The sequence below is a fragment of the Notothenia rossii genome (assembly GCF_949606895.1).
Source record: "Notothenia rossii genome assembly, chromosome: 8".
NCBI lineage: Eukaryota > Metazoa > Chordata > Actinopteri > Perciformes > Nototheniidae > Notothenia > Notothenia rossii.
The window spans coordinates 62,599,547-62,626,946 of NC_136906.1; the positions used below are offsets into that span (position 1 = coordinate 62,599,547).

The 27,400-nt window shown below is 40.7% G+C and overlaps 1 protein-coding gene across 2 annotated transcripts; it reads left to right on the forward strand.

Moving 5' to 3' along the window:
• The first annotated feature begins 1,757 nt into the window (after positions 1 to 1,757).
• Positions 1,758 to 6,264, forward strand: vrtn (vertebrae development associated). 2 transcript variants are annotated; one of them, XM_079645561.1, is made up of 4 exons: positions 1,758 to 1,960; positions 2,641 to 2,962; positions 3,373 to 3,977; positions 4,071 to 6,264. In XM_079645561.1, the coding sequence occupies exons 2-4, from the start codon at positions 2,651 to 2,653 to the stop codon at positions 5,125 to 5,127; spliced, it is 1,974 nt and encodes a 657-aa protein (XP_079501687.1). In that variant the 5' UTR covers positions 1,758 to 1,960; positions 2,641 to 2,650; the 3' UTR covers positions 5,128 to 6,264. The 2 variants fall into 2 exon arrangements, with proteins under 2 accessions (XP_079501687.1, XP_079501686.1); XM_079645560.1 differs by having other exon boundaries at positions 3,373 to 6,264.
• The last annotated feature ends 21,136 nt before the right edge of the window (positions 6,265 to 27,400 follow it).

Below are 27,400 nucleotides of genomic sequence, written 5' to 3' on the forward strand. Positions count from 1 at the left end.
CACAGCTAATCTACACACCTAAGGTGTGTGATTGGATACAGCCAAGGGTCTGAGGGGGTTACAGAGATGGTGAAGACACAAACATTGACAAGAAAGGGGGGAGATAAATACAGTGGAGGGCTTGTACCAGGATAGGAATGGAGGTTAGTTTCTGAATGTGTTCATTTTCCGGATTTCATCCTTCAAAAAAAGGCTATAAAGTATGAAAATGCTGACTGCCTTTTTCTGATTTTAGTTTGGGACGTTATGAATAGACGATGAAGGCAAAGCTCAACAGACTGAGATTTAAAATGCTTGAAAAAAAAAAAATGCATCAAATGTGCCACTCATACTTTATTTTTACAATCATGAGACTACTGTGTATTTCAGATATAAAGCACTTCTACGAGGACGCTGTTATGTTTAAGCATCTCTATTAATAACAAACTGTGAAAAAGCCTCTGCTACTGGTATGTCTTCTTAATGCAAGCTACAAAGAAATCACCGGCCTTTTTAAAAAGAAAAAGGGAGCTGTACAGATGGTTTCAGTGTGACCTCTATACCTCTCCGCTTCTTTGATGCAATGTTCACACACTTTCTTTGACCTCTTACAAAGATCTTCCTTTCAGCATTTTCGGTATGTTAAATGTAACAGTGATATCGCTGCTTGTATTTCAACAGTCTACAAAAAAAGGCCACGTCAAAGACGACAAATGAGAGGAAGCTCTTTATCAACCAGGAAAGGAGTTTTGATTCACACACACATTATCATACCCTTTAACATGTGGGTGTCTATGCATTATCTCAGCTTACAATGTCAGAAATACAAATCAAAGTGTTGAAATTGTGCCTGTTCTTTTGTAACCCCTCAACCCCCTCCACACACACTCACACATTGTCCAAATAGCTGATAAGCTTCAGGTCAAAGCCTTGAACCCCAGTGAACTCAGGCACCAGCTTGTCTGCCAAGTGCTTGGAGTGGACAGATCAGTGGGGGCCAAATGCTGCAGTCCCCTGGTGTGTGTGTGTGTGTGTGTGTGTGTGTGTGTGTGTGTGTGTGTGTGTGTGTGTGTGTGTGTGTGTGTGTGTGTGTGTGTGTGTGGGGGGGGGGGTCTACAGTAGGGACAGTGGGGGTGGGGACAGTCGCTGGGGATTGTTGTGTGTGTGTGTGGAACAAAAGGCCTTGATTACTGAAATCCTGCAAAAGGCAGGAGAGGAGGTGTTAAAAGTCATACAGTGGAGAAACAAGCATCAGACATGGAGCCCTCCTCTCCTTTAATAAAGCTCATGTCCACACCTTGTCTGCACATATCCACTCCAATTCACAAACTGACCCTTTCAAACAGTCTCTGGAGTGAATACGTAGGAATAAAGACACATAGTGTAAAATAAAGTGCAAGTTAATTAAGACAAAATGACTGTTCAATATTATAACATGAAGGATTTGTAGGCTTACAAGTAAGCATCCATTGTGTTTGTTAATCCACATTTGTATATACTGATGAGGCAAAAAGGTCCCTGATAGTTTTCTTTACAAATAACCTTGGAACTGAACTGTTGACATTTGTAGTTGGCTTTGACAAAGGAAAAGCATAAAGGTGTTGTTAAAACTTAACATTGCCGATACCTGTTTACTTACAATGCAGCCTCTGTGTTCTGATGGCTCCTGACACATTGTCTTTTGTTAACACTTCACATTGAAATTGACCCTGGCTGCAGTCTACTTGGGGAGGGGGAGGGACTGAAGGAGGTGTCTATAGACGCAGAGACAAAAAAGAGAATCGACGATTAACAATTTCCTGAAGGGAGGTACTGCTTATCACTCCCAAAATCTCCAGTGCTCACGGGAGGACAGGACACTGAGGCAGCACGTACACAATGGAATAAACTCCCAGAGAGAGATCAACAGTATCAGCTGTGAAACCCTCCGTGACTTAATTTAAGTCTCCATTTTTTGTTGTTATAATCTCTGGACGCTCAGGTAGGAATACAATTGTTTGCAATATTGTTTTACGTTACAAATAATGAGAAGTAAAGTGTTGTTTTGAATCAACATGCATGTTTTATGTTCTGTTTAATGGTCGCTAACTTGGCAACTTTACCTGAGCGTAAATATCGAAGTTTTAGTTGAGTATGGGTCAAGGCTAATAAATTGCATGGTTTTACGCAATTTATTAGCCTGTTTGTGTCTGTTTTGTGTGTTTGATGCAGTTTAAAGTAGGCCTTGTGACAATGATTTTGGAGTGGAACTGATTTAGTTTAGTTTCAAATAACACAATAATTCATGATAAAAACAGACTTTAACTAAAATGACACGTCTTTTTAATTACATGTTATTTGTTGAGGCACAACGTTTACGAAGAGACTTCTTAACTGTATGTGAATTATTCGTGTGAAATAAGAAGGAGAACATATCAGATGTGTTTTATTTTTACCAAAATAAGACACAACTGTCCCAGAACCCTGATTAAGCAGCAGCTGTTGTTTGAATTTGGATAGATTTATGTAATCGTTTCTACTGATACATTTTTAAGTATGCACTCATTTCCTAAGCCTATTCTCGATTTTTTCAAATTACTTCATTTCTACTCAGTAGCTCCCTCTTCTCCTCCATTGTCCTTGACTTCCACTTTCCTCTCCCCTCTCTCCTGCTCTCATCAGATCCCCAGCTATGATTCAGAGGAAGGAGGTCGTTTTTTCTGTTCTGGGGGAGCTGCAGGAGGCCACAGAGAGCTCCGGCCTGGATGCTCTGACCAGAGTGGCTCTGGAGGTGGACCAGGTCCTCGCTCCCTTCCTGCTCCCCGAGGCACCCTGTCAGGATTTCCCTGAGTGGGCAGGCGTGGATTACACATCTCAAGGCCTGTACCCATCCGATGCTCCCATGGGCCTCCTGCCTCTCAACTGCAAAGGAGAGGGCAACCTGCTGTTTGATGCTGTTAGCATGCTGTTAGTGGGCCACAATGGACTTAGTTTGGAGCTACAGGTGAGCAGTGGTGGTTAATAATCTGTAAATAATAATGATTCATTTCAAGTTGTCAAACATGTTTAACATCATCAAACTATATAATCACAACAGTTGTATTCAGTCATGTTTGTTTTTAACACACACATTTTGGTCAAAACACTTTTTCCAAAAGTGTTTTAAATTGTAAGGTTTTAGGGCAAATTAATTTGCTTGTAAGTACTGGAAATGTGTCTTAATTGTACAGCAACATTTGTGCCACGGATGATTGATATAGTTGTTGCTGTTATGAAACATGGCCATTCAATTATATGTGTCAAGACTTCTTTTACTCTGTAGACATGCGGAAAAACTAGAAAAAACGCATTTACGGAAGCCCCAGACTGTTTTTACATGCAGGCTAAATATTGTTGTATTGTTGTCCCCCACAGGTACGAACAGTGTTGGAAATGGTGCTGTGGAAGAGATACTACCTGTCTGGGATGATAGATTCAAAAGTGATGCTGCAGGCTGTTCGCTTTGGCCTCTGCGCTGAAGAGTCTGAGGACATGCTTAACCTGCCTGCAACTGTCTTGGAGGCCATTTTTGATGCAGATGTCAAAGCTTCCTGCTTCCCCGGTTCCTACGCCAACATGTGGCACGTGTACGCCCTGTCCTCAGTCCTGCAGTTTAAAATCTACTCGATCTACCCCATGTTCAACCTTAAGATTCGACCCTATTTCAACCGCCTCATTCGCCCAAGGATCTGGCCTAAAAACTGTGAGCCAGCAACCCTCCACATCATGTGGTCTGGTGAGATGCAGCCTGACTCAGGTTTCAAGCCTAACCACTTTGTGGCCCTAGTCCAGACATGTGACCTAACATTTGGAAGTCCTGACAGTGAGAAGAGTATCTCGCCTACCAAGAGCGAGGAGCTCCTGAACCAGGACCTGCAGCTTTCTTACCCGGGTCTGAAGGACAAGTACAACATCACCAAGAGGACCTTCTACCGCTGGAAGAGGCAAACGCAGGAGCACTGCCAAAAGTCAGCAGCCAGGTATGAGGCAAAATATTTCCTGCAAGCCTGCTACTTGGAAGGCAGGCTCATTCCTCTGCACCAGTTTAAAGAGTTTTTCCCTGAAATCTCCAGGTCGTCGTACTACAACTGGAAGCACGAGCTGCTGAAATCCGGCGGAAACTTCTCCTCAACGTCATCAAATGGAGAGATTAGTCCTGGAGAAAACACAGAGCAAGACGCCTGGTCTTCGCCTGAAGCGAAGCATGATGAGCTGGACCACCAAGACAGCCTGGCCAATATGTTTGGCCTCGGCCTGAGCAAACTGGATGTGGAGCGGGCCCAGAATGTAGCACACATGCAGGAAGCAAAGCGCTGTCTGCAAAATTGCATTGCCATGAATGCCTCCCTCCCCTTCAGGATCTTCAAGAGTAATTTCCCCGGGATCTCCAGATCAACCTACTACAACTGGAGGAGAGAAGCCTTGATGTTCAACAGAGGTTACAAAGGAAGCATGGGTAGCAGTGAGGAAAGCTCCGATGCCGACAAAAGTCCAAAAAGTCTGTTGCAGGTTCTGCCTAACCTCAACCAAGCTTTCGTTCCCAGAATGAGAATCAGCAGGTGGAAACACAGGAGTTTCAGGCTAGCATACATGAGTAAAAAACAGCTAAGAGATGCTGCAAAGCTGCATGTCCAGAAGTCCAGATGTTCCCTGACAAAGTTCAAGCTCAAGTTCCCATCCATGTCCCCTTGCTTCTACTGGCTCTGGCGTAACAGTCAGACCGGCAAGAAGAAGATCGTCATGCAGAACGATAAGGTCGACATCCCCGTGATCATCGAGAACACGGTACCAGAAAAACAAATCATGGAGATAAAAATTGATAAAAATGAGTTCCCATTTGTCGAGAGTCCTAAATATCTAGAAAAAAACCCCATACCCTCCTTCCATGCCCCACATTCACAGCACATCTTTCACAGCAACGCCCCCGTGGACGAGCAGATGTTTGCAATGGACGTTGTGGCTCTGGCAAACTTCAAGGCCAAGGCTAAGCTGTTCTTGCAGCGACGCTTCGAGGAGAAATCATTCCCCTCTTTTAAAGAGTTCAGGTCTTACTTCCCCTTCACCCCACGCTCAACATATTACATGTGGAAGCGAGCTTTGCATCACGGGGTGTCGCTGGTTCAAGGGTAGCCATTTGTGCAATTGAAATGATCTTACAGAAGGATCATGAAGAGCTCTGTTAAAGAACTTCTTGGCCCAGGAAATCTCACATGCAACACTGTGCATTTCACTGTAAACTAACCACCTACCGGTATTGTTCATCGTTTCATGTTCTCAAAGAATGTTAAGCACACTGATTTAGCATTTAAATGCATTGTGTCCTTCCTGTGCCCCACCAACACAGGTCATTCCTCCCTCGTGGATATTTGCACGTGTGTGAAAAGAGACTGAGTCGTGGGTCAGTTTAAACCCTGCATGACGCCCTCCAGGCAAAAGGCAGTTCAAAGCTGTTGTTTAGTGGATTTCGTTTGAAGCCATTTTTCTTTTATTCCTTGCTAAGCATTGTACTCAGGGTCCTTTTTTTCTATTTTCATTGTGGTAACATTGTTGATGCTTAAATGTATGATTTGTTTTGCTGATGCCTTTGTTATTGATCTGGGAGATTTCTGGTTGTTTAATTTTGTTTTCTCTCAGTCAGCTTTTTTTATACAAGATGAGTTGTCTCATATCTCTGGAAACAGGATTCTAGTGTTTTTATTTTCTTTACTCAATTATTGCATGTATTCACAAATGTTTGCACCAAAGTTTAAGGTGGTTGTCTCCAAATGAATGTTTGCTTCTCTTGAAGAGCATTATATAAACTATGGGTTTTGCCACTCTCACAATCTATTTGCACTGAAATGGTTCCCATCACAGTATTGAATGTATTTTCTAAGTATCATGCACCTTCGGTTTAATTTAGAATTTTCCAACAATTCTATTTTTGAAAGATGTTTACATGTTTTTTTTTTTTTTACTTGAATGCTGAATATAAATGAAGATGTTTTATTTTTTGTACTATCCTTCATTCCAAAACGACCTGTTTTTCCTTTTTAATATTTGGGAATATGTTTGTTCACGGTCTTACATCCAGTCTCCACACAGACAAACACACTTTTGACCACCATATATAATAGATCACAGGTTGTTATAATTTTTACCTTTTTGTATTTATTTCCCTCAATTACATCTCCTAAGTTGGTACTTGTAGCCTTCATCATATTCATTCAGTGCTTAAAGAAATATATGCTATTAAATTGTATAACAATAAACCATCCACAAGCATCATCCCTTTGCTTCAGTCCTGCTTGAAATGTTCTCATTATGTGGTATTTAATGCCGTTTTCTCATGGCAGCTCATTAACACAGGCCATGTCTGACAAATTGTTAAGGCAATCATTTGTTTTATGCTCCCCAATATCTTACATTTTAAAACACATTTTTAATTTCCCCGAAACAATTGGTTTTCCTTCTAATCTCATGCCTCAGCGACTGCATCTTGATTTGATTCTCTGGGTGAGATAAAATGGGCAGTTTAACTAATTGAACAGAAGTCAGCAGTATATGATCATAGTTTATGACCCAAAGGACACGCCTGGCCTTGCCAAGTGAATTCATGTGTACATGTGTGCTGTACAAAAGATAAAGAACAATATCATTGTAACCAGATCCGAATGGGCAAAAAGGGAGGTCAAACCGAGCCAGCATGTTAAGACTAGAAATCAGCTGTTTGACTTGAGTTTTTGCTCACTGCCTTTTCTCCATTTAGCAATTGTGTTCATGCTAATGAAGTTAATGGTCAAGAGTAGTTGGGATGGAGTGAAGGGGGAAGGGGTTAATTGTATTCATGGAGATGTAGGTGTTTGAGATAAGGCCAAGCACATCCAAGAGTTTATGGGGGAGGGCAAGAAGTGTAGGGAGAAGTAAGGGGGTGTATCGTGATACCACTGACTGCACCACTTACTGTGTCTGCAGACATTTCGAGTGGCTTATGTTTATTCAGGTTCGGATCCATTCAAACCAAAGCAGGGGATTAGCCACAGAGTTTCAGTGTTTACCTATATGGCCCATTTGTGTGAGGTTACACCCCAAAATGACAAAAACAGACTAATATGTTTTACAATTATTTGTTTACGTCAGAAAGTGTTCATGATCGCACATTTCCAACAGTACTTGAAAGCAACACCATTTATCTTCGAAGCAGCAAGTCAAGAAATGACGGAGGGACTGTGACATTTGCTGGAGCTTGTTGCTGGTAACACGTTCTCGAATTACCTTTAAAATTGCCCCAAACCATGTATGTAAATGTTACACAAACTTCGAGCAGTTGAGAGGTAAGTTTTAATGTTACACGTTTGTTTGCTTTCATATACCGTAGTTGTTTTTGACTACCGCCATGAGGTTACGTGATAGGCCACCTCAGCGTGACGTCAAGGGTTGTTGACACTTCGGTAGTTTCTTCAAAATTAGATTCTGGTATCTTTTAACCGAAAACTGCGAGTAGCATGAAACTACAGCGTCGGAGACTGCAGTTTCAGGACCGCAGTCCTGGGATCGCACTCATAGGACCCTAGTTTTTCGCGACACTGCCACTTAGCGAGTAGGAGACATGATTATGAACGACAACGCATAGAGTGTGAGTAATGTGAAGTGCTTTTAAAGTTGTATTTGTTTCATTAAAGGTTGGGTAGGCCTATGTCATTTTGGAGAAACCAGCTCGAGTGCGCTAGAATTTGAAAATAAACAAACGGAAAAAATCTGCCACTTCCTTACAGAGCCCCTCCTCCAACACACAGGAAGGCGCATATGACCAATGAGGGCACGAGATAAGTTTGTGCACAGATGGAAGGCTGAAGGCAGGTAGGCCATCCAGTTATCTTAGCCAGGCCGGCTAAAATGATTGGTCGTGCTCACAAGGTTAACACAACAGATTTACAGAAGGATCAATAAGGTGTAGAACTAACATGAGTACGTAGTATTTGGTATAGATTTACATAATTGTACTAAAGGTAATATGTATGTTGTTCCACTTGAATTAACTTGAATGTCAGACAATTTACTTTCTAAACTTAAACATTTAATTTCATAGCCTCATGTGATCAGTGTCTTCTAACCTCGACCTTGGCCCTAGCAAATGTTTGATAAGTATTCTCTCCTGTTTGCCATATCCATCTTTATTACTGAATGATAGGAGGAAATCTCAGTGGCGCAGAGCTACTCTACTCTGTTTATCTCAAAAATAGCATGAAAATAATGAGAGCTGGCAGGTGGGAGCGGAAGTCTTCAAGGATTAGCATACTGGAGTTGCTTCAGAAAGACAGAGCGATAAAGCAGAGAGACATGTCAAGGATGCTGAATTTTCTCAGTAAACAAAACAGACCTGTGGGACGCTTTAAGCGTGCGGTCGGCTGCCAATTAGCCTCAGAAAGGGGCAATGGCATGAACTCCGAAGAACTCAAACATTTGACCTTAGTCTTGGTAAAGTATGGAGGAGAGAAATAAAAATGCAAAGCAATTTTAGACTGAAATATTTGTGAACATATTCATATCTATTCATGCACTTGTACCCTAAACTCCTCTCTCCAAATTGAGAAGAAAAATAATGACCATTCATGACAAGAAAGGTTGCAATCCTTCATGTGTTTTAGAACAATGTACAATGTCCCTTGTTTTTTTATGCTGTATCCAAGCATAGAGAACGTTTGTCCACTAGATGGCAGTGGTTTGCTTCATAAGACAGTTTCCATGGCAAGCCTTGATACACACACTTTAGTTTGGACAGGAAATCAATGTGTTATTGTAAGGCTCAGGCTGTGCAGTGCAGATTTCTCTGGTGATAACTACATTAATAAACATAATCCAACATCGCAGCCAGTAATGCATAAACCAGATAACGTCTGGGGAATCAAATTGTTTAATGACGGATTAAAGGGTACAGACAAAACAACAAATAAAGAAGAGACATGATATCTAGTAAGGGATTAATTCAATCCAGAACCATCCAAACTGTTTCCCTTTATTTAGATTTGTTAAGTTTATTAAGACAAGACAATACAGGCAACATCATACTCATTACAATTGTTTGGGTTATTTTGCTACCATAACACGTCTTTATTTATACTAGAGAAAAGAAAAAACCCAAAACACATTTAGGTGTTTATTTAACTAATTGTCTGTTTGCGCCTGCAGATTTCTTTCAAAAGTTAGAATCAGATAAATCCTCATTTGCATAGTTAAACATATCAGAAAACTTGTAAACAAAATGAAAAAGAGCATCGGCACACTGAAAATGTTTTAATAAGCACACTTTCAGAGACCTCCCTCCAGGCAAAAACAGGTAGGCTATAGCAAGAAAACTTGTAGTACAACAAATAATTGTCCTAATGTAAAGCATCAACTGGGGAAGTTTCATGGTTGTATTTATTATTTAAACATTGTTACCCTATTCACCTGAAGTGTCTTACAAAATATGGGACTTTCAGTAGTATATTTTTAAAGGCTGTTTTCTTAAAATAAGTTCCCTCATGCCTGAGCAAGAAATCTCAACTTCAGTAGCACTTACCTGTATATACACAAAACTTTCTGGTTTTATCCAAACTCTGAAGGTTTCTTTGCTGAGAGATTTGTTCTGAAATGTTCCATAGGTGAAATCCTATACCCCTAATAAATATGGCAACATCTTTTTGTCATTGTTTTTGACAGTATTTTCCAATTAATACAAATTGTTTCTGTAAAAACCTTTGACTCTTATTTGTCTACAACATGGGATACCGTTTTTTAACCTGGCAATATTCAATGTTCAGTTGTATGGTTTTGAAATCTATACAAATGAGCACATAACCAAACTGCATAATAAGACATACAATCATCAGAAAAACAAAAAATAATGAATAAGTGACATGATGATATCTATTAGTTGAAATGTTTCCCCTATGAACACTAAAGTCTCCTTAAACACATGTGTGCATTCTTTATAAATGCAAACCGAGTCAAGCCGACTCCGGAGGTGGCGGTATGCACCATAAAGTTGTTTGCAATCCGCCAAAAAACCGAGAGAAGAAGAAGGCGAAGAAGAAGAAGAAGAAGCCGACTCGGAGCTGTCCGACTTCAGGCGAGCTTTTTGAGAACTCCCCCGTCTGCGATCGGCTATTCTCATCTACTTTCGAGGCAAGCCGCAACACATCTCAAACAAGCCTGGTATGTCCACAAGGCAGCGTTGCATTGAAGCTTGCCGGTGGGCGTGTCTGGTGTGCGACCAACAACCAATCACATTCATCTCCCGGCCTGGACACACAAGCACGCAGTTTGATTGGCTAGAGCTTGTACTGGCATATTATTTGATTGGCTGGCGCTTCCGTCAACGCTTGAAAAGTTCAACTTTTCTCAACTTTCGAAGCGAGCAACGGAGGCAAAGCAACGTGAAGGAACCACAATGCAGTTCGGCAAAGCGTGACGTCACCCCATTCGAAGTGAATGGGAAGCGTCTCCGTTGAAGCACGCGACGCCGCCGTGTGGACGTACCATAAAACTCAACTCAGCCCAGCTGGAGTAATAGTTCTACTGAATGATAAGTAGTCGATATAATCAATCATTCTGACAAAAGCATCCATTTGATCTGTGATGATTCATTAAACTAACTATATGACTATAACTGTAGTAAGTGTGTGACACACCATTTAGATCAGTGGTTCTCAAAGTGGGGGGCGGAGAGGCATGACAGGGGAGGGCGCGAGAGACCAGGAGGAAAAATGGTTATTTGAAAAAAGAAAATAATAATAATAATTCATATTTGAAAAAGTATTGATTCGAAAATAATGATACAGTAATATTACGTCTGGGTCTCTGTGTTTAATTAAAGCTCGGCTCTGTGTGTGTGTGGAATGAGCCATTTTGTGTGTGCGCGAGCGAGAGAGCGCACCGGTACCGGAGATCGTTGTTGTTAGCTTCTGGTGCTAGCGAGCTACGCTAACGGATATAAGGAGTTTTTTCAACAACAAAGTGGAGGAGAGTCCTCTCCTGTCAGACTGAGAGACTCAGTGAGCTAAAGGACTCTCAGTGTTATCTCAGTGGGTCTCAAACGTTTTGGTCACCATTAATGTAAACAATTATTTCCGAGGCACGTTTATATGATCATTATAGTTATAAAAAAATAAGAGAATAAATGAAAAACAGGTATGAAATACTATATGACATTAAAACAAGAATACATTTTAAAAGAGTGATTTGTAAAATATCCATAAAGAAAAAGTAAATCTGTTTACAGTTCTGTTTCATATCGTGTTGAGAGATGTATCCATAGATCTCTTCATTTTGCTCTCAAAGTTCACCAGATTGATGCTTTTAACTTCAATATTTAAAAATAAATCTTCCCGGGGGAGCTTGCCCCCGGACCCCCCTATGTGAGGTCCACACACCACCTATAAAAATAGCACTTTACCTCTGCTTAACCTATATGCCGTTAGCTGATTATCGAGCCTTCATTATAACAGTCGCGGGTACACTGTGTATTTGCGTGGGGATTGTTGCAGTAGAAAATTCCACTGTAGCGACCGGTACATTAATGGGAAACCCTAAATGTTTGAGCACCAGTGGCGGTTCTACGGGGTGGCACGGGGTGGCAGCTGCCACCTCAGAAAAATGCCTTGCCACCCCAGCTGCCACCCCATTTGGCAGCTTTGTTTTGAAAGACAAGTTGTGGCTCATCGGACATTTATGAGAGAAAATCTCTAATGTCCGAGTACAAGTGAATGCAGCACAAGACGCGAGCCTTGTAACCCCCCCCTGGCGCGAGCTTGGAAATATGATTGGCGGCGATTTCATTTGAACGGGAGGACAGCGCAAAACGAGAAGCATTTCGGATACAAGTAGACAGAAGGAATGAGGTATTTGTGGTCAGGGTATGGCTGGGGTAGGCCACAGCCATACCGATAAATGGCTTAGCCCCACCATGAAAAATGATGTTAAAGTAAGCAAAATAAAGTCTGCCAACTCGCGCGGAGTAAATTGCACAGACAGCAGTTAGTAAGATTGATTTCAGTAGCCACTTTTCTGGAAATACCGAAGACTAGAAACGGTTTTGAAAACTTTTGTCACGTAGTGATCGTCTTCTCAATAGAACATCTTTGATAATGTCTTCTGGCCAATCAGAATCAAGATAACAGCGTGGTGTTGTTGCAGGAAGTCCCGACGGAGAATACTTTTGCTGTAGTACATCTCGATATACATCGGTACAACTATAAGACCCCACGGTTTGATGATTGATAGGTGTGTGGGCTGTCTTTCATTTTGACACACAGAACAATGGGGGCTATCCACCCTTATCCACAAGGTAAAGTAATTCACACAGCCTCTTCCCTCTCCTCTCTGTGAGGAGCAGCAGGTTCAGCTTTCAGAACAAAGTAACAAAAAACTAAAATGACATTCATTTTTTTAAATACGTTGTGTAGTAATATATATTTATTTATTTTTCTTCTTAAGAGAGCACCAGAATGTGTATTTGATGTTAGTATTTCAAAAAATCTCCTGGGGGACAATCCCCCCGGACCCCCCTGCAGGGGTTGGGTTTTCAACTCTTTCACGTGTCGGGAAATTGCAGGATTGGCTCCAGGTCACCCTTTTTATTTACTACAAGACAAATGTGCCTTTTTATTTCATACAGTTCAATTTGGATTGAGACAGGGAAATAATCTAAACCTCACGCGTGGCGTTTCACTGTCAAGGGAAGCGTGTATGTAATTACATTGCAAATACTGACTTGAGCCCCACCACTGTATGGGTTAGCCCTACCATAGATTACCCAACACAAATACTCTGGCGCCGCAACTGTTTGCGGTCTACTATGACAAAGAAGAGCCTATCAAGTTTGGCTGTACTCAGCATTGAATCAAAACGCACCATAGCTTTAAATCTTAATAAGTTTTTGCTGATCAAGATGGTAATCGCCACATTCAGCTGTTATAGGCATGCCAACTTGATGCTCTGCTCACGGATGAGAATAATAAACTATGTAATATGATGACCTTACATGTGTAAATATATGTTTCTTCTTTGTGGGGGTCTGCCCCCAAAAAACAGTTTCAAGTCCTGAGAAAGTCAATTAAGACGGTGTGTAAAACTAAACTGCCCAGCCAAAAAAAAGTAACCACTTTGATTTAACTAGGCGAGTAGGTAAGGACTTTCCACTGGATAATAACTGCAGCGATGTATGTTTTAGCTGAATACAGTTTTTTTTAACCCTAATTGATGCAGTTAGTCCTTTCTTTAATGTTTGTATAATGTGTGTTTGTTATGTAAAGTCAAGGTTGTAACTGTTTGCAATGAAGTCGTGGGGGCGCTGAACTGTTCCTTTGATTCTTTTGAATTATGATAGTAATTACTGGTCTTTCAAATTTGAAGGAGGGTGAGCAAGCATCTTGAGGAACGTTCATCATTAACTCCTCCAAAAAAATATAGTTTATTTAATAATAACACTGAATATGTGAATCATAACAGTGATTGACAGCTGATAGGAATAATATGATTGTTAATATTATCCTATTCATACAGACACACATCGATGAGACGGTTAATTAATGTACTTATTGCAGCAGTCTGCATATTTGGTACCCCTGCTGGTCTAAGATTTAAACCAACTCATTCAGTTAAAATTCATTAAATTACGTGTGCCACCTTATATATTTATATTTAAGGCTTTACTGATGTGCTACAATAATCTCACCTAATGTTATTTTGTTAAAATATCAATATTGTGGATTTCCAAGTTAACATTGATTGATATGACTGCGATTAAATCAGAATATACTTCTGCCAGGGGATGCCACCCCTCAAATTCTCCTGCCACCCTCTTGCCACCCCATGAATATTTGTCTAGATCCGCCCCTGTTGAGCACCCTCTATGAAACGTCAAGCTACCCCACAGCACTCCCAAAATAAATCTCTGGCGCTGCCACTGAGCCTGACTATTTGTGTTGGGGGGGCCCAACTTTTTTTTTTCTCCAAAGTGGGGGCCTGACCGAAAAAGTTTGAGAACCACTGCCTTAAATGCAAATAACTCAAAACTAAAACATACATTTCCAGCAAAACAGCTAGAGTTAAGATGTTGGATAAGATGCTTATGATGAGTCCAACCTGTGCACACACCTGTCAATAAACCCTTATTTGTCAATCCCACACAAAAGTCACTTTGTACTGTTGTGCCTTTAGATGCTGTTAGAATCAATTGCTTACATTTCATGATCTGAAATGAGCAAACATTGAGGTTCAGTAGGTAGTTTTACTTTACGTCGAACTTCAAGATATTAGTCATCGTGTTAGGCTCCCAAATAAAAAAATTGGGTATTCAATCATGAGAAATAATATCCATATTTTCGTCATTACCAGCTGCAAAGCTTAATGTGATACAGCATCATGTCACATTAGCCGGCAAAAACAGAACACAGTGCATCTAGGCAGATTTTGTTAAGCAGATGCAAAAATTTTTCAACATTTGATGAGATAGAGAGATTAAACCCAGGCAGTCACAGAGGGGCAATGTGAGTCTATATTTAACTTTAAAAATTACGCTGATGTGAATTCTTTCCCCTCTAGATGTAGATCTTGTGAAATGGGCTTCTGAATTGTTTAGACGAGTAGCTGCTTGAGAATTCTCCATGAGTAATGTGCACATTTTTTTGCTTAATTATGCATAATGTTGTGCCTGTGAGCATGAGCAGACCTTAACGGCATTTTGGTAAGCAGGAGGAAAGCATTAGTTAATTCAATAAGAAACTATTATTTACTTACTGCTTCCTCATATTGCTCTGGTGAATTTCCTCTAGCATTCATTCTGAAGTGATTTACTGTAGGTTTGCTGTTGTTGTTGTTGCGTCCAGCGCCTCGCTATGCATCAAATACACACACTCATACTAACACTGCTTATCAGAGACTCGCACTGAAAAGTAAATCAATGACTGACAACGCCTGACTTGTTTTTCCTGCATCAATTGTTTCACTCTTTGTTTGCTATGAATCAATAATTGTGTGATTCTTTTTTCCTGATGAATAGAGAGAGGGAGAAAGTCAGTTTGTGTGTGTGAGCGAGAGAGACATGAGGGATTGTCAATGTACTAACGAGCAGTTATTGAAACTCTGATCCCAGATGCTGCTAAATCCCCAGATTGCATGTCAACAGATGATAATCAGAGTCAAAGGTCAGGTAAACAAAGGCCTTAATGAGTTATCCGTGTTTGTGGTCACATAATCCTTAGTATATGTTTGTTGTGTTGTACTGTACAGTCCTGCCCCTGTTTAATCTGACAAGACGATGAAAGCCAGAAGCTTGATACCTCCATGCAGCATCCAAACTGTGAGTCAGAGAGCCGAACAGCCGGAGTGCAAGGTTCGATAAAGTCAGATCTGGAGATAAGAATGCGGAAAGAAACATGTTGCTCATCCATCCATCTCGAGTCTTACTCTGTTGGGAAGATCCAGTTTGAGTGAAGTCGAGGCTAGAGGGAGATAATTACATACTGTATGTAGCAAACAATGTCAAGGTAAAAAAAACAACAAGAAAAATGTGTTACCTCTCTGCACTTCTAATTAGTTAGTAAAGTTTGCGGTTGTGGTTTTAACATTTTCGGGAATACACTTATATGCTATTGTAGGGATAGTTATTTAAAAAAAGATAAGATAAGTTCAACAATTAGTATTTTTTAGCTCATTTGTTTAAAAAGTCATTGAGTTCACCGTGAGGTTGCCAGGCAACCAACTGAGACTCCAGGAAGTCACTGCTCCCTGACGAGAAATGTTGAAACACATAACCCCAATAAAGCCAGAAATTGGTATTTTTACACTTAATTTGTCCGTATCATTAAACAAAAATATTTTTCATGATTAATAGGGAGTTAATACATGGATTGTTTTAATATGGATAGAGGCATGATATTGTTTATCCTTGTTTCCAGTCTTGGTGCTATGGTATGCTATGCTAAGCATCACTGTGTAGGTTCATATTTATACATAACAGACATAAGCCTGATTTTGTAACTCAACAAAGAGAATGAGAATATTTCTCAAAATGAGGAACTATTGCTTTAACTTTAGCTACATTTCTGCTTCTAACAAGGCCTCTAACCACTCTAACCACTGTTTTTTACAGTAAAATATTGTGAAACAAGCCAAGTTATTACTAGCATGCCCATGATATGACCTTCCCTCAGCTCCCACAGGGCTCCCTGTTACTGTGTCCTCCTAAGTGAAGGCTGAAGGCCGGATAAATGTGCTTGTCAAATGACGGGAAAACCATCCTCCATATCCACTACTAATCCCCTCTTTTGATCCCCCCGTTAATAAGATAGCCTCATTAGTAACCGCAATGAACCTCCCATAATGACCATGTGGGCCCTATTGTGAGCTGAGCGGTTGTAAGCACAGCTGTTGGTTCCCCTAATGGCTAGTGTTCAGGGTTGTGATTAAAAGCACAGCAACCATGAACTCATTTCAGCCAGAGCCACTGTCTGCACAATGAGAAGATAAGAGCTAATTGCTAGATTTAGTTTCAGAACAAGAAAGTAAGAGCGACGTGTAGGGGAATACGTTGAATGTAAGGATAGGAAATTAAAGTTCTGGTAATAGCTGGCTGTCTGCATTAGTAAATCCCAGCAAACACTTTTAATGGTAGCTTTTGTAGCAGCAAATATTTGATTGCGACTCAGCCTCATACTACTTAATATTATTTCCCTTGTGTCCTTTTAGTGGAATGTAAAGCTTGTGAAATACACAAGAGTCTTATGGTTAAGCCCTTGATGTACCTCCTTTTCTTCAAAGCCAGACATTAACACAGTAACAGTAAATATAGCCTGGATAAAAGATTTATCAGGCTTTTATTATTATTATTATTATTAGTATACGCTTTTAAATTACTAGTCTGCTCATTAAGGATGAAAAAGGACTCCATTTTTCTTGGAGAGTGTTTCGAGCAAATTGTGGTGTGACAGAAAGGACGAGTGTTTTAATGTCTTAGAATGCCATATTTGATATTCATTTATCTGCATTTTTTCTTGAGAATGCAGTCAAACTAAAAGCAACAAAAAAACCCACTGAACTTACATTTTGCAGCAGCACTTTTATATATAGCAAAACATTAGATCCGTCTTGAGTCATCTGATTTAAATCATCCCTTGCGTGGTTTTAAATCCTTCGCTGAGTATATTAAGTTGAATTATTGCAGCTGTTTTAGTCATACAACTTCTCGCGCTTCAGTCAGACTGCTTCAGGATTGTAATAATTAATGACATTTACCCAACTAAGAAGATCTTAGATGTGTGCTTGGGGAAATACATTTAACCTACAAGCTAAGCATTCCACACAACTGCCCTTGCAAGGGATTTATTCCTAAAGTGATTAGTGTGTGTGGAGAGTTTTTAATGAAGCTTAGCGCAAGTTCAATGAGGAAGACCAATCCTCTGGTGTTACACGTCATTTCAATACTCTCTCCTCTCCCATAAGTAATCAGGGGCGTTACTCCCCAGCTAGCCAATCATCGCACCCGCTACCCCTTTAAATTTGCTCTTCCCTCTCTGTCAGTCGTCATTTCAGGCGTCAACGCACAAGCAGCAGCAGGGCTTCGTCCCAGCTCCAGGCATATATTCATCAGCTCCGCAGTCTTGCGGATTAAACTACAGACGGCATTCCCCAGTCGGCTAGGGGTTCCAGCCGGGCACCCCACAAACCCGGACGCGGGAGGAAAGGACAAGGAAATCGGGCACCACGGAAGTTCCTCCGGCTTAATGGAAATGGCCTACTTCACGCAAACAATTGACGCACGCCTTCAGCTGCTCGAGAGGGCATCACTGGCATCAGGGCCGCTCAAATGCGGCGTTTCCGGCCTTCACAAGGAACGGGCCCTCATCACATGCGAAGCTTCACCATCTCTGGCTTCAACCACAACACCTCTCGCAGGCAGGCAGGGTTTAAGTTACATCCCATTGAAGCTACTATTCCTCCCGGCTCAGTAGCCAGTACTGGACACTAAGTGCTTCATGGGCGGCTAGCAGGTTAATTGCACAGCCCAGGCTCTCGCCTCTTTCCCTGCGCCTCACCTCTAAAACAGGCGTCAGGGTAGCGCTGGCAAGAGGCAGTTGCAACAAATTCACGAGACGTTCGTTATATGCCTTTTAGTTAAGGTGAGTTCCAGGCAGTGTTGGGTGTAATGTGTTACAGTATGGAGTTTCAGTAACGTATCTTTGCCGTACGAAGTAACGTAACGTAATTACTAATGCAGTTCGGGTAACTACTACCCGTTACAATGTTCAGTAAGTAACGCAGTTCCAAGCTTCAACACAGTCACGGATGCTGCCCCATCCGCTGGTTTTGGGGGGTTTCTTTCCGGGAAAAAGAGAAGTTCATGTAAGATGATAGAAGACAGTCTTAATCACCCAATCAAGTATATCAGCATCTATGACTCAACCTGGCACACTTAACTGCTAATTAAGCTAGACTATATCATGTCTCAGTATTTAACTAGACTAAGTGTAGGTTTTTTCTGCGTGCACCCTGCACTTCTTTCATATTCTTGGATTCATGCTCACCTGGCTCGTGTTAAGCCAGGTTATGATATTCATGCATCACTGTACTCAAGCTAACAGCTCTCTTACATTACCTTGTCTACATCTCCCTCTTCGCCCGGACATCGGCTCGTGCTGCCAATCCAAGATCTCTTCAGTTTACCTATGTTAAATATGCATATAACTGGTGGTGGTCTCTTAATAGCATATCAGGGCTTTCGTTCAGATACTGTAGGTGCTGCCAATCAAGGCATTTCCCCCTCATCCCTGCAACTCGGACGGTGGTCCTCCTCCGCCTCCATATCCTGCATTCGCCCGGACATCAGTGCGTGCTGGCTATCCAAGGTCTCAAACACTAAACTCTGTAATTTTGCATATAACTGGTGGTGGGTTCATAGCACGTCAGCATGTATACGTGTCACTGTGTTCATGTTTAACTTTGCACGTAAGGTTGTGATCTCCGGGTCCGTGTTCATGTTTAACCCTACACGTCAGGTTGTGACCTCCGGGTCCGTGTTCATGTTTAACCCTGCACGTCAGGTTGTGACCTCTGGGTCCGCGTTCACGTTCAACCCTACACGTCAGGTCGTGACCTCCGGGTCTGCGTTATGTTTAACCCTGCGAGTGCGGCCAGTAGGTCGTGTTAGGTTTAACCCTGCGAGTGCACGTTGCGGCCAGTGGGTCAGCGTCATGTTTAACCCTGCGTGTGCAGGTCGCGGCCAGTGGGTCAGCGTCATGGTTAACCCTGCGTGTGCAGGTTGCGGCCAGTGGGTCAGCGTCATGTTTAACCCTGCGTGCGCAGGTTGCGGCCAGTGGGTCAGCGTCATGGTTAACCCTGCGTGTGCAGGTTGCGGCCAGCGGGTCTGCGTCATGTTTAACTCGCAAGTGCAGGTTGCGGCCAGTGGGCCTGCGCCATGTTTAACTCTCATTCATCCACAGATCTCCGCAGTCAGCCCCTAAGGGAGGAAATGCTTCACATATCAGTACTTCATACTTCACTTCTTTGAGGGGTTCATCGGAGCGGTTTTCCCTTCCTGAATGATCATCCTGAAAACCGGGGCCTAATCGCCAAACATCATTTCATTCACTTGTAGTAATCCGTCAATCACTATTCCCTCATATCAGGCGTCCCGGTAATAAACATGTATTTCATACATCACGTCTCTCCTGATTGAAATGAAGCTTAGCGCAAGTTCAATGAAGAAGACCAATCCTCTGGTGTTACACGTCATTTCAATACTCTCTCCTCCCAGTAAGCGATCGGGGGCGTTACTCCCCAGCTAGCCATTCATCGCAGCCGCTACCCCTTTAAATCTGCTCTTCCCTCTCTGTCAGTCATCATTTCAGGCGTCAACGCACAACCCTCCTCCACCCCTTCGCCCCCTGTCTCCTAATACAGGGCCAAGCTAAAAAACTTCTCCCTTCAGACCAGACCGAACCACTTATCACCACCACCAGTGTCTAGACCCCGGGGGGTTCATCGGAGCGGTTTTCCCCTCCTGAATGATCATCCTGCAAACCGGGGCCTAATCGCCAAACATCATTTCATTCACTTGTAGTAATCCGTCAATCACTATTCCCTCATATCAGGCGTCCCGGTAATAAACATGTATTTCATACATCACGTCTCTCCTGATTGAACTATGGTTTTCACACATACACTGTTATGGATTGCATGAACTCCCAAAATGGTTTCACATTCCTTACTACATTATCCATACCCCCGCCATAACTGTTCCATTTTCTTTAATAATCAATCCAAGAAGATTAGAACATTACCATTAAGTAGAAGTATTTTGCATTGTTGATAATGAAGGTAAAATGATGGATTGAAGAGTACATTGATCCCATTATAAAGATTGGCACATATCGCTCTATATGCCTCCTTTTTGGGCATGCAATTAAGTCATTTTAATTAACACACTCTCTTTTAATCTAAAGCTGTTACTTATTATTAGCTGCTTCTAATAAATCATTAAAAGAATCTCAACTTGTGATTTGTAGGTTTTGTCCATCACAAACCAGAGTATGAAATGCATTGTGTGTTAGACTTTTAATTGTATTGACAGACACTTTATGTCTAGACGATTCTCCTCTTAGTCAGTAATTTAACCTGCATCTATGGAAACATCTTCTGGTGCTTTTGTTTGTCTAAAACTTAAGCTGTACATTAGCACTTATTGGCGTGCTCTGTCTGGTTGCCAACAGGCTGTCGAATAAATGATGGTGTTATTCTGCAGTTCTAATAAGCATAATGAAATACTGATGAAAATGTGAGAAAATTAGCAGTGCCTTCACACAGTCTCTGTGTAAAAGTATGAGTGTGCTGGAGCAAAGGCTGCTCTCTCTCCATGCTGAATTATAGTTGTGTCACTTCCAATCAGGACTGTAATATTTCACACAGTGGCAGAGGAGTCCCAAATACCTCTGTCTGAGTGCATTTGCTCATCTGCCTGCTTCAAAAGCAGAACTCTTTGATTTTATCTAGAGAATTGGACCGTATTGTGTTTTCAAAATCACTAAGGAGGAAAATATATTTAAATGTGTCTTATGGTAGATATGGACATAATACTACCCTTAGGAGAGACTCTGATGCGTCTGATCTGTTCAAATGTGCTCAAAATATTACAAGATAAAAGTCAGGATTCCCGTAGGTTGGGATGCCTGTTGAGCACTTTATGTTCTCGTCTATTCAGAGATCAAGGTGATGTGAGTTCATCATGGAATTTTAATGTGTGCAACAAGAGAGTAAGAGGAAGAAAAGATAGTTGAGCCCGTGAAGCAGATAAATTCATCCAGAGTTTTGCAGCAACAGCAATATTGAAGAGTTCCACTGAGTTTCTGTATCCAACTAAACTAAAAACTGTTTGATTATCTCCTTTTCCAGACAGGCTCAGGTTTCATACTAAACTTCTGCTCCAAAATGCTACAGCATGAAGAAGTGTTCACTGTTTTGTCATATATTATGTAATATATTATTCCCTCAATTTGAAATTGCATGGGGCTGTAGGAAGGGAAATACTGTATATCTCAGTGCCTTTTTAACGTCAGTAATACTATGGCAAATGTATAAGCACAGTGTATTTTCCTTAAAAAGATTAGCACATTGGGCTAAATATACTTTTATAATAGTAGCCCAGTTACTTGACATAATGCCAACTAAGGTTTCATAATGCGCTTTACATCTTGTAGTACTGGTAGTGTCCCGGATTACTTTAAATCTGCTTTTGACTGTGGCGTCCCTCAGGGGTCAAGACTTGGACCTATTGTCTTCTCTCTATATTTGAGATATCATGTTTTAGGGCTACAAATAGCAGCATTGGTCAGTTCAACACTTTAGATGTAGTGTAGTGTTGAGAGGTAGAATTTCCATTGTGTATGCGGATAGTAAATACCTATTCTTTATGACGTTTTTTTCCTTGTTAATGAACAAGAAGTCCTTCCTTCCTGCAGCGGTCAGACTATACAACCAGCACAGCCCCTAGTAGACCCCCCACTCCCCTACACACACCACAACACAGACTATATCACCCTTTGCTGCTAAATACCAATCAACTATGTGCAATATGTGCTATATGTGCAATATATATACTGTATATGCCGTTAATAACTGCAATTTATACCTGGCTGCTAAATCCTTAGAACCGTTACAAGGTGTGTTTTTTGCATTTTGTATTTTGTAAATTGTGTAACTTGCTGCTGTTAAATACCATCAAACTATGTGCAGTATGTGCTACATGTGCAATATATACATTATTATATACATATGCCATTAATAACTGTGTAATATATAACTGGCTGCTAAATCCTAAGACCTGTTACAGGATTTGTATTTTGAAAAGTGTTTTCTTTTACTTTTATTTTTTTATTATATCATAACTTAGTACTTTTTTATTATGTAACATTAAGCTGTCTGTGGCTCTTTCCTGCTGTAACGATGCAAATGTCCCCTCTGTGGGACTAATAAAGGGATTATGATTCTGATTCTGATAAATAAGAACTGTACTTTTCCTAGTCCCTCAACTGCTGAACAGTTTTTAGGCCCAGGTACAAACTTACACAGTGAGATGGATTTATTGCAGGAAGGAGAATGATTGCAAAGCTCAAAGGTCAGGGGGGGCATATAGACTTTTTGGATTGATTTCGAAATAGACTTGAAAAAAACTGAAGCATAGAAGTCCCAGCACAGGATTTCTTCAGCTTACTTTTCTGCTGATGTTGGCTTTTCTACTCAAAGATGGCTGCCTGACATTTGAGGCCAAAAGTAAATAAAGTTTATTTCTTTCAGTTGATCGTTTTTCCCTTTCCACTCATCATATTGAATCGAATCTGCACCAAAATTGTATTGTATTAATCTGCAGTAGCCTTGCATTTACAGCTACATCCAAAGGAACAATAACGGCCATTCTGTGGGCTAAAAATCAATAGCTTGTTTCCTTTATAAATACAGTCCCTATAACTCAGGATAGGAGGACAGAGCATTGAAGAAGAGAGCGTCGCTTTGTTTTCATTAACTGTAAATTAAATGGCATTTCCCCATGTAGGCTAGCGCTTCCATCTGTCCTGATTTATTAGCTTTAGAAACAAAGTCTAGGAGCCATGGAACAGAAGACCAACCAATCCCCTGGGCCAGGTCCTTCATTTGAAGCGAGCTGCTTTAGCGTTGTGCTGCCATGTATTTGATCCGTACAGGTCTTATCTGTCAGAAGAATATTGACTGCATTACTCATTATCAGTCGAGAGTGTCTCCGCTAGTAAACACACGCCAAATGAAGGCAGCTATCAAAAGCAATACCCTGTAGGATGTTTGGCCACAAGCACATGATCCCAGTGCAATCATACATCTCTCACTGTGTCTCTTTCTTGTCTTAAAGAATCTCTCTCTGTCCGTCTCTCTCTCTCTGAAGCTTATAGCTTTTTAATCAACTCTTCCCCCTGCTGCTCAGTGCACTTCTTGAGGCCGCAGGCGAAAAGGAAACAAAAGAGGACATCAACGTCAGAGCAATCAGAAAGCAAGTTATCACTCAATAACAATACAACTGAGTCTAAGGAAGGAAAATAATCAATTAAGTCTATAATTGTAATGACCTTTAACAGCAAGAAATTGTTTTGTATCGATGACTCAGGACGTAACAGACGGAAAGACAAACTTTAAGGAATAGTTTGAAATGTTGAGAAATACGCTCTTATGCTTACTTGTTGAAAGTTGGATAAGAACACTGATACTACTCACATGTCTGTATGCCAACTGTAAATCTATAGGAGGTTAGCTTAGCTTAGCATAAAGATTGAAAATGGAGAACATTTGCTTGCCTGGCTCTGTCAGCTACTGTGCAGCGCAACTACTTCAAGATTAAGATGTAATCCAATGTACTTTTTAATAAAACCTAATATAAAGATGAGAGAAATTATTATTACAATTGTTTTCCTCATTCTTTTTGGCCACTTCAAGTACAGCTACCGTAACATCTAAATCCGAGCAGCAGCAGGCATAGCTGTTTTTTTGTAAATGATAATTAATTTAACCGCAGTACTCCTGTGCTCCTCCATCTTGTCTGTCTGTCTGTTTTCCGTTATACATTTTTTTGTTGGTAGGTTTTATTATTATTGAAATTAGGTAGTGCTAGTAGTAGCAAAAATGTTATTTCTGTGCTCCGTGCTATAATAATCACAATACTTTTTAAGTTCAGTATTCAACACTTCAAAAGGTTTTCTTTTATCCGTTTGTTCAGCTTTTAATATAGACATGACAACACGTTTAGAATCTGACTGAAATTAGATGTAATGCATCTGTTGTCTGTATTTTAATCTTGATTTCCCCCCCAGAAATCACTGAACATTTATCTGGTCTCGTCTTTTACCTGTTGAACCTAATAAATAGTCAAAGTCTGGGAAGTGTGCCATGAAGCGCTCTGAGGAATTTGAAAACAGAATCCGTCTCATGACTACACCTATCTTGTGCCTTTGTTTACACACCGGAAAGTATGATTTATTTGTGTTGCATATCCACCAAGGCATCATCTTCTTCTAAACAAAAGCCGTAAGAACAAAGAAATGTCTTGCGACACACACACACACACACACACACACACACACACACACACACACACACACACACACACACACACACACACACACACACACACACACACACACACACACACACACACACAAAAGGAAACACAGTAATTATTTTAGCTGTCAAATGAGTCTTAAAACATTTTCATAGTCCCCAAGTTTGAACTTCAAAGAACTATCAGATTCCAGAGGAATAGCATCCTCCGAATGTCACCGAGGAGGGTGAGGAGAGACGTTCACACAAAGCTGCTGAGAGCATCAAAAGAGAAGAGGAGCACTAGAATGATAAAGGAGCCTATTGTGCCGATCTGAGCTACAATACAGGCATTCACAATGCTCTGCTAAACAACTAAAAGGTGAAAGAGATTGTGCAAAACAAAAGCAGAAGCACCTCTTCCTCCTCCGTGCCATAAAGACGTCGCTTTATCCCTCTCTTGGATTTGAATTTTGAGTTGGAAAGGAGTAAGTATTCTTCTCTTCCTCCACTTGCAGTGATGATTCCCAGACTAGAACTTGGCCTGTGAAGGGGGCATTTAAAAGAGCATTCAATGAATATGTACATTAGGTTATTAAAATCTACTAAACTTTATAACAAATTGTGATACATTGCATAACCAAGCCATATAATGAAATAAAATCATTATGATGCAGTATATTTAAGCAATAGCTCACGACAGGCCGTGGTATATGGTCATTATATCACAGTTAAGGGGCGTGGTTCGGCCCGACGCAAAGCTTTTGAATGGAAAGCTTTTGAATGGTGGTACTTTTCCAGTTGGTCTACTTGCTCTTCACGTAGCTCTGCATGTCGTCGTTTAGGTGCTTTCTGGAGATAGGCACTGCTCAATCCACTCCTCCATAGTAAGGCCACCCCGGAGGTGGAAGTTAACCTTAAATGTTTCCATCTTAAGCCTAGTTAGTTAGTTAGTTAGTTTCGTAACGGACGTAATGTAACAGCTGTAACGGTTGTAGTTTTTCTCAGACGCGGAGGGATACTAACTTGTGAAAAGTAACTGCAATTCTACCCGTGATATACGCTCATTATATCACGGCTTAGAACCAATCAGATTGCTTGATTTGACTTGTCCGTTTTATAAGTTGATATATTCTGATATTTTACAATAATGTAATGTAATCCATTACGTTATGAAATGTTATGCATAATGTAATGTAATGCATCATGTAATATAAGACTAATATAACACTTACTAATATATTATGATGGGATATATTACGACACCATACAATGCATTATGATATGATATTTTGCAATGCAATACAATACATTTAATAATAAACAATATTATATAATATATCTAGACACGTTGCGATAATACAGATCGCGATACATTGCGTTTTGTATAGGATATTTTGAGATATGAATCCGTACATTCTTCTCACTGCCCAATACCTTAAAAATACCACTCGTTGAGCTAAGAAATTATCATTAAACATGCTTGCCTTCTGTTCAAGATCATCTACGGCCTTACCTCACCTCCGCTCGGACAGTATGGACAACTGCATATATGCTTTCAAGAGGTGCAGCAAGGGGAGATTGCATTATTCCACTCAGGAAAAGTTATTTTAGTTTATCTGCATTTTCCGATAAAGCTGCTCAACAATGGAACCTAATCCCAGCAACAATCAGGGAACAAAATACATTCCGTTTATTGAAATCCAATTTAAAAACATGGTTAGTGAGGAATCAGGAGTCAGCACTGAAATAATCTAATCTATCTGTGCCGTAACCTGTTGCCATCTCATTGCTATGCAATATGTATGCTTTGTTTTATTGTTTTTTATTATCATTTACATATTATATGTTGCATGTTTTCAATACATTTTATTTACACAATAAATAAATGATATATTGCAAACAATAGATGAAGATACAATATATTATAAAACATTGCTATGCAATACATTATATTATAAAATTATCCTCAACCTTCCTAAATTCTCCCACACCACGCCGCTCCTCCGCTCCCTTCATTGGCTTCCGGTAACTGCTAGAATCCACTTCAAGACAATGGTACTTGCGTACCATGCTGCGAATGGATCTGGCCCTTCCTACATCCAGGACATGGTTAAACTGTACACCCCAGCACGTGCACTCCGCTCTGCATCGGTGAAAGGTGGGTCTGGTGACCCAGCGGGGAGTAAAGGTGAGTCAGAAAAAGAAGAGCGAATATCATCAACCTTTTTTTCAAAGTAGTTACTGCAGTACGTATATACAGTATGTCAATGCAGTACAACACAATAACACACCGGTTTTTAGCCTTACAGCTAAAAGGTGTTGCATTGGAATCCTGCTACTGTCCACTGAGGGTTTTGCATGTTAATACTCCTGTTTTTACTCTTCCCATCACCTTTGACCCAGTCAACGACAGTGCTTGGGGCTAACATCTTTAGAAGACATGTTTGGTGTTTCAACATACAGCAGCAGCCAACTGATTCTAAATTTGAAACAGTTATTTAGTTTGAGTGACCAATCATAAATGTCCGAGATGCCGTATAAAAATGCAGCACATCCAATTAAATATTACAAATAATAAAATGATTGGCAGTGCAGTAACTGTTTGTAGCCTACTAAAGAAAAAAAACGATTATTTCGTCTATGATACATACACAGTCCAAACATATGGTAATTGTAGCTTTCTTGACATGCTGTGCTACATACATATGATAATTGTCCTTCCCCAATTACCTTGATGCATCAGCACGGGTACTTATGAAAAGGACAATCAGTTCAGAATGTACAGGAAAGAGTGCAATCACCATTATAGATGTTGTTGTGCATTGTG

Coding starts and splice junctions, on each gene's coding strand:
- vrtn (XM_079645560.1), top strand. CDS start 2,651: ATGATTCAGAGGAAGGAGGTCGTTTTTTCTGTTCTGGGGGAGCTGCAG. Junction 2,963..3,372: donor GACTTAGTTTGGAGCTACAG/GTGAGCAGTGGT, acceptor TGTCCCCCACAG/GTACGAACAGTGTTGGAAAT.